General features: G+C 37.1%; 1 protein-coding gene across 1 annotated transcript; it reads left to right on the plus strand.

Moving 5' to 3' along the window:
- Positions 1–803: 803 nt before the first annotated feature.
- On the plus strand, positions 804–6,177 carry LOC145098993 (disease resistance protein RPV1-like). Its single transcript, XM_079036586.1, has 7 exons — positions 804–1,468; positions 2,142–3,270; positions 3,393–3,716; positions 3,799–4,692; positions 4,775–5,429; positions 5,789–5,859; positions 5,928–6,177. The coding sequence occupies exons 1-7, from the start codon at positions 891–893 to the stop codon at positions 5,973–5,975; spliced, it is 3,699 nt and encodes a 1,232-aa protein (XP_078892712.1). The 5' UTR covers positions 804–890; the 3' UTR covers positions 5,976–6,177.
- Positions 6,178–13,862: the final 7,685 nt, after the last annotated feature.

Here is a 13,862-nt window from a genome sequence, read left to right on the forward strand (position 1 = left end):
TGATACTAGATCCAGTGATATAGGAATTTTCAATTTGATATATAGTAGAAGGTTGAAATTTCCTATTTGTTTTGCAATTTCCTTCATGGGAGGTAATAGTGGATCTTGTAGTTATTTCACTAATGGTATTTTGGTGTTGATTTGTTTGAGGATTACTTAACTGAAATTTAATGGATTTTAGTTATCCAACAATAGGGATGTTTGTGTGGGTTAATCAAATGAAAACAGAGGTGTTGTAGCTTAAATGAATAAATTGGTTTCTTATTTTCATGGCAATGTAATGGTTATTCTATATCAATACATTTTATGTGGGAAAGAATATTGTATATAAATACTTAGTTAGCTATATATGTGCTGGCTAAAGGATCCAAAAACCTGTAACATAAATATTACTGCCAAGAGATTGCTGTTGCAGAGATTTGGCAACCTCCCTTCGTATTTCAAATACTCCAGCAACCGATTAATGTTTATTATGTTGTATTCCTTTTCTAGTGTTTAGATGCCTAAGTGCGATTCCCATACATCTTTTGCACACACAGCAACCAAGTCTAGCACTAATTAAGATATAGAATAGCCTTTGAACACAAAAATTAAAATCAAGTGTTTAAACATAATACACATTATGCAGTATAAAGCTCCAAAACCAAGTCAAAACTCAGAGGTGCATATGTATTGTATTTTAATCACTTAAAGTTATATTTTGAAGGATTAAAAGGTATTGCCATTATTAAGGTGTAAATTATCTGATGAGATTTAAGTTGCATATTCTAAATATTAATAATATGGATTTTATGTACAGGCACTATGTACCAGATCCTGACATTGAACCACAAGTGAAAAGTTTCAGAGCTTACTGAGATACACAAAGGCACATCAACCCATAACTCATAATGGTTATTCTCTCTGAACTCCTCTCAGAAGGATCTTCATTTTCTTCGTCAACTAGTGGCCATATTCCATCAACTCATGGACATAGTTCATCAACTGATGATCATAGATATGATGTATTTTTAAGTTTTAGAGGGGTTGACACTCGTCAAAGTTTTACCGATCACCTTCATAAGGCCCTCATTGATGCCAATATCAATACCTTCTTTGATGATGAAGAGATTGAAACAGGGGAAGATCTTAAACCAGAGTTGGATAGTGCAATTAAGGCATCTCGAGCTTCTATTATCGTGTTGTCTGAGAATTACGCTTCTTCAAAATGGTGTATGGATGAATTAGTGTTGATCCTTGAGCAGCGTATCACATCCAACCATATTGTCATCCCAATTTTTTATCATGTGGAGCCCACACATGTCAGGAAGCAACAAAGTAGCTTTGGAGATGCAATGGCTAAGCATAAACAGACAATGGAGGCGGAGACAAATGCCGATAAAAGAAGTCAATGGGCTCAAAAGATATACCAATGGAATAAAGCACTTGTAGATGTTGCTAATTTAAAAGGAAATGACATAAAAGGAAGGTAACCACTTTCTTACCCATATTTCCATAATCGTTGAATTGTGTTTGATTATCACATGAATGTTAGTATCATCTTCTCCCAGTGCATTTCAGTAATTTTTTTTAACACCATTATATAGCATATATTTGATGTATTAGGATATAAATTCCACACATTTGTTATGCATTTTGTGTTTCATCATAAGGTAGTTCATTTAGACAAACTATTTCAACTATTTTTTATGTTCTCTATTACAAAAAGAAGATTTAAAGGGTTTGCTATACATCTACTATTACTTATACCATACCACCTTCAAATCATAGTGTTTTTAATGATAAATAACTTATCTTACCTTCAATTAGTTACAGATTACCTATAACGGGCACTTATTTTCAAACACACCACAATGATAGTTATGATGGTCTTGTGTAAACGTAGTTAAGTTAGGTTGCCCATTACTGAAATCTGGTATTACATTGGCATCTTTTATCTTATTATACATAAATAGTTATGACGTTACACATTGGATACTTGTATGGTTAGAACTTAGTAGTGTAAACACAGCATGGTTCTAATGTGAAGGACTTGATTAAAATTAATAGCTATGATTTAATTTTGATTTTGGATCTTTGGACAAATTAAATCTCCAAATCTAGTTTGTTAGTTTTGTGGTTCTTATAATATCAGATTTCAGGTTAGAGACGGAGTTTATTGAAGAAATTGTGAAGGACATCTACCGTAGATTACATGTACACTTAAGGATTGCTCGACCACTGCTTATTGGGATGGACTATTACATTAACTTTGTAACTTCATGGTTGAAAGATGAATCCTCACACACAGCAGACATACTCACTATTTCGGGTATGGGTGGGATCGGGAAGACATCTTTAGCCAAATATGTCTATGGGCTATATTCTTGTGAATTCAACAAAAGCAGTTGTATAGAAGATATTAGTAGGACATGTGATGGAAAGTTTAATGGGTTGCTTGATTTACAAGAACATTTGTGCAGTGACATTTCAAAAACAAGTTCAATTAAAGTTCATGATGCTTCAGCGTACACCTCAAAGATAGAGAATGCAGTAGCCCGTAAAAAGGTCTTTCTTGTTCTTGATGATATTAGTACGCTTGATCAGTTGGATGCGTTACTAGGAAGCAAAGATTTTCATCCTGGAAGTAAAATCATTATAACAACAAAGAACGCATGTTTGACAAAGAGGTGTGCAATATTCAAAACAAACATTGAACCCAAGCATAAAGAGCTCGTGCTTCAAGGCTTACATGAGACCGAATCATGGCATCTTTTGTGTTTCCATGCATTCAAATGCAACTATCCCAAGAAAGGTTACAAAGAGGTGTCATATAAGCTTGTGAAGTATTGTCAAGGACATCCATTGGCTCTTGAAGTATTGGGAAAATCTCTATATGATCGAGATGTAACTTATTGGGAAGGATGCATAGAAGGGCTAAAGAAAGAAACAGATTCTCATGTAAATAATGTCTTGAGAATGAGCTTTAACTCTTTGCCATCCAAAAATGATAAGGACTTGTTTAAGTATATTGCTTGTTTTTTTGTTGGAATAGATAGAGATGTTACTGAAACAATATTAAAGGCATGTAATATAAATACACGATCTGGAATCCCGAATCTCCTCGACAGATTCCTTCTTAGTATCGGATGGAATAATAAATTGGAGATGCATCAGTTGGTTCAAGACATGGGAAGATTCGAAGTATCTCAAGAATCACTTGCCAAGACATGGAAGCGAAGTTTATTGTGGCGTCATGACGAGTCATTCAGAGTGTTAAAACGAAAAAAGGTAAGAGGCCATCTATGCTTTTAGCGGCGGGCATGTCAAAAATATTATGTATCATCTAACTTTTTTAGTTTTATTTATTATTTATTTTTATTATTTATTTATTTTATTTTGTATCCTCTTAGGGTAAAGGAAATATTCTAGGCCTTTCCCTTGACATGCGGATGCTTGAGGAAGAGAAGTTGAGTGCATCGTATGAGCTGAAAACAGATACATTAAGTAACATGGATTGTCTGATGCTACTACAGCTCAATTATGTACACATAAAAGGGTCTTATGAGAACTTTCCTGAGGAATTAAGATGCTTGTGTATGCATGGGTTCCGTTTAAAGTCTATACCTTTAGACTTACCTATGGAGTATCTTGTTTCTCTTGACATGTCATATAGCGATATTGAATCATTTGTCGGTTGTTGTAATAATCGACAATGGCTTGAGAAGAGGCAAAAGGTAACTTATCTTCATTTATTATTCATCCATGCTGAGTTGATGAAATTCACTACTTTTTTCTAACTTATTTCCATTTCTGCAGTTGGATGGATCGTGCTTAAAAGACAAAATGTTGCTTGGATCATTGAAGATTCTTAATTTAAGTTTTTGTAAACAACTTCGTAGTCTTGGTGACTTTGACCAACTCCCTGCACTTGAGAGGTTAATAGTTAGAAACTGCATTAGTTTGTGTGAGGTCTGTGAAACAATTGAGCAATGTGTAGAACTTGTACTCATCGATTTCAGCTATTGCAAAAAGCTTGAAAAACTCCCAAGAATTATAGGTATGTTAAAGATGGTGAAAACAGTGTTGCTAGATGGTTGTAGTCTTGGTGAATCTCAACCCGAGGATAGAGATATGGATTCACTGCAAATGTGCAAGGCTAACAAAAGCATTGGTATAAACACAACAACCTCTTCCTCTGCCTTTGTGGGTGCTATACCAAATGCTTTAAAGTTCTCTGCTAGTTTTTTACTAGTAAGGATGTCACTCGCAAATAATAATTTGTCAACTGAATCATTTCCCATGGACTTCAGTTGCCTATCCATGTTAGAGGAGTTATATTTAGATAGCAATCCTATCAAAGCTCTGCCCAGTTGCGTGAGAACTCTTCCTAGGCTTGAGATACTTAGTATGAGAAATTGTCACAAATTGAAGTCGGTCGAGTATCCTCCACGTACATTAACAGATCTGCTGCTCTATAATGTGGATAAACCTTTTCTAGAAAAAATTGTATTTGATCCAGAAATGTCCCCCCTCAACTTAGTCATATCTTCTAGAGGTCCCGTACCTGGTTCATATGAAATTGAAGGCATATTGAAAATCCAACCAATGGTGGGTGTTGAGGAGAAGATATTATGTAGCTTGGGCTGGACTAATCTAGACTTCTTTAAAAAGAGGCACATGGGAACTGATTCTTGGGGTTATAAAATCCAGGTTTTGTCTAGTTAACTTTTTTTATGTGAATATGTATAATATAATTGTCATGGTGATTAATTTAAGTGGTTGTATTTGGCAGAGGATGTTTTATGAATTTGGAATATTCAGCACAGAGTATGAGGCGGAGGAGATGCCGAGTTGGTTTAGGCATAGAAGCTTGGGGTCATCAATATCATTTACCATCCCTTCATCATCTCCAAAGAACCTTAGAGGGCTCAACTTCAGCTCTTTGCACACGTCTCACCTTCCAGATGATGAGATTCTTAGGTTCTTATTTCTTGTGAAGACGTTTCCACGTCTAGGTGATGAGTTTCCTAGTTCTCCAATGATCACGATTACTAATGTAACAAAGAACCGCATGTGGATATACGAACGTTACAAAGACAAATTTAGTGTATATGAAAATTACTGTTGGGTGATGTTAAGTCATTGGATTTTTGGGATGAATGAGATGACGGCTGGTGACCATATTACCATTAGTGTTACAGCACCACAACATGAACTTATAAAGGAGTGTGGGGTGAGTCTTGTGTATGATGATGGAGAGAACAGGGATGAAGAAGAAGATGCATTGAGTTATTATAGGTCATGGAATCACATAATTGGTGGAGATCTCTCTCCTTTTCAAACTACAACAGGAGAATACATCCTATGCCACTTGCATTTTCGTGTGCCTGGCATTAAATTGCATCCATATCATCGTAAATTTGTTATGGACGGGCCCCGCTTTCAAGGTAGATGTCATTTTTGTTAAATATATTTTATTCTTATGTCTTGTGTACCCATGACCTAGTTTCTTTAAATAGATGGATGATGACCCATTTATTTTTAATAGATAGATCATAACTTAAATCTTTTAAACAAATGGATCATATGATCCAAATCCACCCATTTATTATTGAGTTTATTGACCTATAAGATAAGATTTTGTTCTTATAAATATACAAAAAAAAAAGTTTTACTTTTAATTTTTAAGTGAATCGAACCAAGTATCGAGCCATTTAAATGGGTCGATTTGTTATGTCAGTTGACTGTATCTTTTGATATGTTGGATCACATGCATATATTTATGCCCGATACAACTTGTGTTCAGAACGAAAGGAAGATTGTTGGTTCATAGCTTTTTCTCAAAGAAATCATGGCATAACTGGTAGCGCGCATGAGGTATCCTGTTATCATCATATACCTATGTAACTTTTAAATTTTTCTTACTTTTCCTTTATTGATCATAGGGTAAGGGGGAATCTTCAAGGTCTCATCCTTCATGTGAAACTTCTTGAGAAAGAGAGGCTATAGTAACTGTACATGGTTGGCTGAAGTCAAAATAGATGCATTTAGTAAATATGGATAACTGAACTACCTAAATTAATCATGTGAATTGTGAAAAATAGGTGAAAACAATATGAATTATTTTTGAGTTTAGTTAATACGAATGTAAGGAATATGATGTAAGTCGTCATGTCATTTTGATTACTTTATATATATTCGATCTTTTGTTGATTTGGTTTATGTGATTGCAGAAAAGTCTAAAATGTAATTGCAGAGTTGCCATTGTTCTCATGATTTTTGCATTAATCTAGCTATCTTTTTCATCCACCATTTCTACAATCAAACCGCACCTTGAATGTTGGAATTTTATGTCAAGTAGGACTTGGAGACCAAGCAATTCAATTTAAGGCAACCTAGTTTTAGGAAACTATGTTCAAGTCGGTTCCTATTTTGCATATTCTAATTCACAAGTTGGTAATTAGAATTTATATAAACATGTTGTTTAGTTGTGTAGGGTTAAGAGAGATTATATTTACAAATTGAGTTTTGAGTTATTTTCTCATTTAATCAAAGAGATAGTTTGATTAATTGTTTGTCTTATACATTCTTGACTTTCAGAGCTTGAGTTAAGAAGTTGTGAGATCGAGTTGTTTACCTATTGATGAGTTAGGTCAATATGTCAGACGTAGAATATGGTGTAGGGCTTCCTCCAGTGAGAGTGAATGAGGTTGGGACAACCACAGTCGCATGTCTGATGCTTGCTTCTACCAACATTATTATTAGCCTTAGACAAGCAACCAAAGTCGGGTGTTATATTCGAATGAAAGACAACTATTTGACCATGCACGATGTTGATAATTGCTTATTAATGAAGTTACAAAGAACTCTAAACCGCCTTTATAAAATAAAATTACAAATTGGAGTACTTATCTACCTTCATTCGAGAATAAGTGAAGATACATGATGATGGCATGCAAGACTTGGGCACATCAATTTCGATTCAATGAAAAAGATGTCTAAGAAGGGTCTAGTTAAAGGGTTACCCCAATTTGATCATAGGAATCAATTGTGTGAGTCTTTCTTGGTGGGAAAGCAAATAAGAAAGTCATTCCCAACTATGGCGACATACAAAGCAAAACGACCATTGGAACTAGTTCACAGTGATTTATGCGGTCCGATCACGCCGGCAACCAAGGGTCAAAATCGTATAGTTTTACACTTATTCATTTAAATACCTCTATGCCCATTCTACTACATTCATATCCCCATCTCCTTCTTGTGGTTGTTTTCCGGTTACCGGTTCTAATAGCACTACACCGAAGTTGTATACAACCGATAAACCGCAACCGCAATAAAAAACCGCAACGGCATAAACCGTAACCGATAAACTGCAACCACAATAAAAACCGATGGTGAGGTTATCTGTTTTTCAAAAACCGCAAATTTGCGGTGCGGTGCGGTTATTAGTTTTCAAAAACCGCAAAAACACCGCACCGCACCGCGTATATTATATACAATTTTTTTAAATAATTATTAATATATTAAATATTAAAAATAAGACAATTTTCATGGATGAAAGATGGATAAAATACTAGAAGACAAAAGTATTGATTTTTTGTTATGTTTAACTTTTAAAAATGATGAAGTTAGACAATTTAAGATATTTCTTGTTAATTACTATTGATTTCACATTTTTAAGATATTAGTTGTTTGTGATTTAAGTTTAATTGTCTTATACTTTATGGTTTTTTTATTATTACAAGTAATATGCTTGAACTCTTAAAATCGTTTGAGCTCTAAACTGTGGTTAAAAACCACACAAAATAACTGCACCAAATCGATGCGGTTAATAGCCGCAACACAGAAAAAACAAAACCGCACCGCAAAAATAACCGCCTAACTGCACCGCAAAAATAACGGCACCAAGCGGTTTTGAAAATGGATTAACCGCATTTGCGGTTAGTGGTGAGGTTTTGGCTAATAACCGCATCGAACCGCACCGCGCTCACCCCTACATCTATCTAGGGATGATCATATGGACCGGGGAACCGGCCAGAACGGGTACCCAAACCGGAACCGTCACCGAAACCGAAACCCGATGGAACCGGTCGGGCCGGGACCGGGACGTTATTTTTGTGAATTTTTGGAACCGGGAACCGATATAATCAGAACCGGTAGAACCGGCAAAAACCAGTAGAACCGACAAAAACCAGAACCGTATGATGCTATTTTTCAAGGACCGGTTCCACCATTTGAAGACACGACAAGAACCGGTAGGAATCGGGAACCGGTAGAACCGCCGGGCCGGTTCGGTTCTTGATTTTGGACGAAGCCGGTTCCCGGGTCGGGTCCGGTTCGGGCCGGTTCCGGCCGGTTCGGTCCTTTTGCTCATCCCTACATCTATCCTCTCATTTATAGTTGTTGACTTAATGTTAGATGTCATTTTACGCATCTTTTAGGATAGTTTTATTGCCATTTACCATCCTATTTTGTACATTTGCATATCATTTGTTTAAATAATGTTCAACTCATTTTTTTATCATAATTCCCGTACCTCTAGCATTTTTGTGTTATTTTCAAATATTTCGAGTAGAGTAGTACTTTGGGAGCACTTGGATGCATGTTTAGAGCTTAAATGGAGTTGGAAATGAAGGAGAATGCTAAGGAATAACAAGGAATGCTTAAACTGAAAAATCACAACCAAAATGTGCCAGAAACCAGATCTGCGATCATATTTCCAGTATATACGATCACATTTTTTCCACAAAGTTTCTTAGGTTCAAAATAAGTCATCTGGAAGCCATCTGAGCAGAAGAGACCAAATATGCGACCGTATATAATCAACCTGCGATCGCAATTTCTTCCCGCATGTAACAACCCGAAGTTGTTCATCGCTGAAAACCCATTCTACCCGTATAACTCGTCGAAGATCGAAATGTCCCGATATCGTCTCTGGGTTTAGTTAACTAAAGTTATATGTTTATTATCATCCAATGAGTGTCCAAACCCTTTAGGAACTCATGAAATTAGCCCAAAACATTTATTTCATAAGTTTTATAAACGTCCCCGCCGGGTGACGGAAACTTAATCGGGTGCGACCTAAAGCCCCGTTTAAGGCCGGTATCGGGTAGAATTCCACTGTGTCCAAGTTTTGGGAACTATATAAACGTGTTAAACCTTTCATTTGAAGCTTTTTCCTTCTCTCTCTACTCTCTCTCTAACCTCTCTCCTAAATCCAAAGTTTAAGGGTTCAAAACTCAATTTTAAGGCCTCAAATCCCTAAGGTACCTTCCTAGCCTTAATCTATAGCATATTTGGCTTTCAAATTCGACATTTAATCATGAAATAGGACAACATATGTGAGTTTACGGCCCAGGAGGCTGCCTAGGCCGTAAACACCAATTTGAAGGGTTTTTAGCCCTTAAATCCCTTCCTAAACTCAATTGGACCCTAGATATGGCTAAAGGACTTCATAATATGGACATAGAACATTTAAAACATGAATTTTGAAGGCTTTGAAGGAGTTTACGGCCAAGCCTCATGCTTGGGCCGTAAACTCATATAAATGGGGTTTTCTTGACCTTAAACCCTTCCAAATCACTATTATGGCTTAGATATGATTTATAGAATATTGGTTTTAGCATTTGGACACTTGAAACATGATTTTTGGGGGATTTAAGTGAGTTTACGGCCAAGGCATGTGCTTGGGCCGTAAACTCCTCAAAACATGGCATAAATTCAATTCTAAGGTGTTAGAAAGCCATCCAACACCACCACAAGCCTTGGAATAAATCATAGGACCAACCAAAAATAGTTTAAGGACCTTAAAAACATTATTTGAAGGATTTCTAAGATTTTACGGCCAAGGCTTGTTCTTGGGCCGTAAACTCCTTGATTCATAGTGTTAGAATGCTAACTAAACACCCCTAAAGGCTTTAGATGAATTTTAGAAGCCCTTTCATGCAAGTTTTAGACCTTGAAACACCTTGTAGCACCCTATAGAAGAGTTTACGGCCATGAGGGGGGTCTCATGGGCCATAAACTCCATAAAACCCTCAAATGTCTTATACAAATTCATGTTAGGCCTTGGAATAATTCTATTAATCACATGTGATTTGTTTTGGAACCATTTAACACCATTTTCATGGAAAAATAGGAGTTTACGGCCATGAAGCCATGCTAGGCCGTAAACTCCCATAAGTGGGTCTATTTTATGTTTTAAAATCATTTCAAGTCCTTAAACCAAGTCTAGAAATTATCCCCTAAGTGTTTGAAGTCATTTAGCACCATAAACCACACCCACCATGAGTTTACGGCCGTAAACTCATGGGGAATGGGTGTTTTAGACCAAAAACTCTTATATTAGTTTACTCATGGGGAGTAAACTCAAGTCCCAAGTCCCTAGTGTCATTTCACGTCCTTAAACGCCACCCGGGTCCCTCCAAACACTTGTATCGGAGTGTTTTCGCGACTTGAAGCAAGTGTCCCTAACATATAAATAAACTAAGTCCTAATTAGATACAAATGTATATCTTTAAATTATACTTAGGAACCTCGCGCATTTACAAGCCCCGGACCAAAGTTTAGCATCCGAAATCGTCACGTTTCTCGTCTGGTGAGTTCATACCCCTACCCTTTTTCACTGTTTTTAACTGTTTTCAGGGGGGAATACAAGCAAAAGTACAAGTGTATCTTGTACTTAAACTGATTTACAACTTAATGATTTTAGTTTCTAAATGTCATGATTTCCAAAGATTATGATAACTGATGTTTCGAATTGCAGGTTAATTATAGATTTGTTTTGAAAAGTGTTTTGATCTATATTGTCTTTTGTAAAAGAAATTATACTAATTATAACAAATATAACTAATAGGATAAAACGAATTCGAATACGAACATAACTAAGTATGAATACGAATAACGAATTCGAATACTAATAGGTATACGAATACGAATACTAATACGAATACAAATGTAATTTAGAACGAATACTAATTAGGAATACGAATACGAACACGTCTACGACTACGAATGTGTCTACGAATACGAATACGTCTACGAATACGAATACGACTACGAATACGATATAACGCCTTTGGTTGACACTAAGACTTCGAATATACAGTTAATGTACTCCTTGAGTGTCACTAGAGTTTCGAATTTATTACGAAAATACACCTCTGGACCTCTACTGAGTTTCGAATATATCCCCCTCAGAATGTCGACAGAGCTTCGAAATTACAACTAAGTTAGTAGATTATAGTCATCCGATTGTAGAATAACCAAGGAAGTAGAACACATAACTAATACAACTCATATAGTAAATACTGATTTTCGAAACCAGACTTAAAGGCAAAACACCGCACATAGGAAAATATGGGATTTTCCTGGGATAACATTAAAACCAGTAACGAACCTAGATACCAAACGAATAACTAAAACTATAAGGAAAATATGGGATTTTCCTGGGTAACACAACAGCACATAAACAAATAAAGAAACAAACGAATAATTAAAACTATAAGGAAAATATGGGATTTTCCTGGAATGTCATAACCAATCATTTTCGGAATTGTAACAAAGGATAACCAAACTGTTTTGAATAAGAAAATATGGGATTTTCTTCATCAACAACTTTTCTCGAACGTAAAGGAACTCGCCTTTTGAAAACTAAACCGCTTATGAACTCACCAGCTTTATGCTGATTTTCAAACTGCTTGTATTCTCAGGTCAACGTTAGACAGGTACATCGCAACCTTTTGGAGAAGACGGAGCGTCCCGAAGACTCGTCTTTACTTTTGTCTATATTACATATGTATAATACATGTACAACTTCACTTTCAATCAGAAGTAAACAATATTATGTAATGTAATGTTTTGTGATTACTGCTTTACTATGTGCATTGGATTTGATACTCAACGTGGAGTCAACCCCGTAAATGTTTCCGCCTTTGGTTTTCGGGGTGTGACAGATTGGTATCAGAGCCCTTGTTTATAGTGAACTGGTATACCAAAGCTTACATGGTATAAGACTATAAACATTAAAGGGCCTAAGTGCTGTGAACTAAAAGTATCCTACAATATATAAGTATTTTCAAAAGTATTTAAGTATGCCGAGCCGTCGAAATCCGTAATTATAAGTAGAACAAAACATAAATAAATGGGTGTTGTACACCGCGGTTAAACCTGGGCAGTTATGTAGTCGTGTCTAGGGTCAATATAGCCTGGCCAACTATATTCATTCGAGACACGGCCAACATGTGCTTGGGAGTGACTGTGGCATGCGGCATACCTAAAACTTACCCAATATCTCAAACAACGAATCGTCGCTGCAGCGAACCATGAAATACTATGGGAGTATTTCTCGAGCCGATCCTTTGCAGAAATCCTCGTATACGCGTTATTCCTTGATCATTCCTTTAGCAATAAAATGTTCTATCTTAACTCCTTTCTGCTTTATCGCTTAGTATGATGCTATATTTGTCTTGATGAGATATCTCCTGTCTCATATCTCTTGATTCAATTCAAAGGACTTATCATCCTCTCTTCCTTGATCTTATTAGATCAATATGCCTCCAAGGAAGAGACCCAGCTCTAAGACCAGCAACCCTCCGCCACCACCTACTCTTCAAATCGATCTGGAAACTTTTCAGGCAACCATTTCCGCCACAATATCAGCCCTCCTACCTCAATTTAACCCCAATGGTCCAGGAAGTGGTTCCCAACACCAATAAGGCAATCAAGAACACCGGAAGGAGTGTTCCTATAAAGACTTTATGAACGCAAAACCTACATTCTTCGATGGCACAGGGGGTGTCATTGCTCTAACTCGGTCGTTAGAGAAAATCGAATCTGTTTTCGAGATCTGTGCCTGTTCGGATTCCAACAAAGTAAAGTTTGCCGCCTGTACTCTCCTCGATAAAGCTTTGACTTGGTGGAACGGCCGAGTCAAATCCCTGACCTTATCAGTGGTAAATGCTATGGGATGGGAAGTAATGAAGGAAATCCTACGTGCGGAGTATTGCCCTCGGGGTGAAATCCAGAAGCTGGAAAACGAGCTATGGAACCTGAAGATGAAAGGTTCCGATATCGCCTCTTACACTTCAAGGTTTGATGACTTGGCACTGCTTTGTCCGGGAATGGTTACCCCGGAAAGCAAAAAGATAGAAAGATTCATTTGGGGATTAACCCAGCCAACAAAGGGGAACGTTATAGCAGCAAAGCCAGATACCTACGACAGTGCAAAGTGTCTGGCTCAAACTTTGATCGATCACAGTGATGTGCAGGAAGAAGCAGACACCACCCCCGAGCCCACAAAAAAGAGTGGCGAGAAAAGAAAGTTTTGGAAGAAGAAGAAGAAGAGTCAGTCTTCCCCAGAACTCTCAAAGAAACATCAAATAATGGCAGTTCACGCTGCCACTATCCCTGCTGCTGTTTCTGTTGTCAATTCCACATCTCAAGCACCTGTCACCGGATATGCTGGTATCCTCCCATTGTGTAACCATTGTAGTTACCACCATCGCATCCCTGGCCCTTGTCGTGCAAAGTTTTGTAGAAGCTGTGGCCAGGAAGGTCACCTCGCACGAACCTGCAAAACCCCAACCCCGTCAACTAGTCAGGCTTCCGGAGCAGGTATCGGTCAAACCTGCTACAGTTGTGGAGAGGTCGGACACTATAAGCGAAACTGTCCGAAGACAGTAACATCTGGCAACATAGGGAGAGTCCTAACCATGGGACAAGAAAGGACAGCCGCCGATCCCACCGTTGCTACAGGTATACTTCTCTTTGATAAATCTTGTGCCTGTGATCCTTCTCGATTTTAATGTGGTAAAAATTTGCTAATCATTCATTCAAATATCTATCTAGACTAAATCCTTTGTCAATAATTGAAACGTGCA

This window comes from Lactuca serriola, chromosome 1, assembly GCF_051521515.1.
Source record: "Lactuca serriola cultivar US96UC23 chromosome 1, Lser_US96UC23_V15, whole genome shotgun sequence".
In the NCBI taxonomy this organism is placed as follows: Eukaryota; Viridiplantae; Streptophyta; class Magnoliopsida; order Asterales; family Asteraceae; genus Lactuca; species Lactuca serriola.

Bases quoted from the DNA above. Each gene is read 5' to 3' on its own strand.
- LOC145098993 (XM_079036586.1), top strand. From the start codon at position 891: ATGGTTATTCTCTCTGAACTCCTCTCAGAAGGATCTTCATTTTCTTCG. The intron at 1,469-2,141 runs GTAACCACTTTC...ATCAGATTTCAG, and splicing joins GGAAATGACATAAAAGGAAG to GTTAGAGACGGAGTTTATTG. The intron at 3,271-3,392 runs GTAAGAGGCCAT...GTATCCTCTTAG, and splicing joins GAGTGTTAAAACGAAAAAAG to GGTAAAGGAAATATTCTAGG.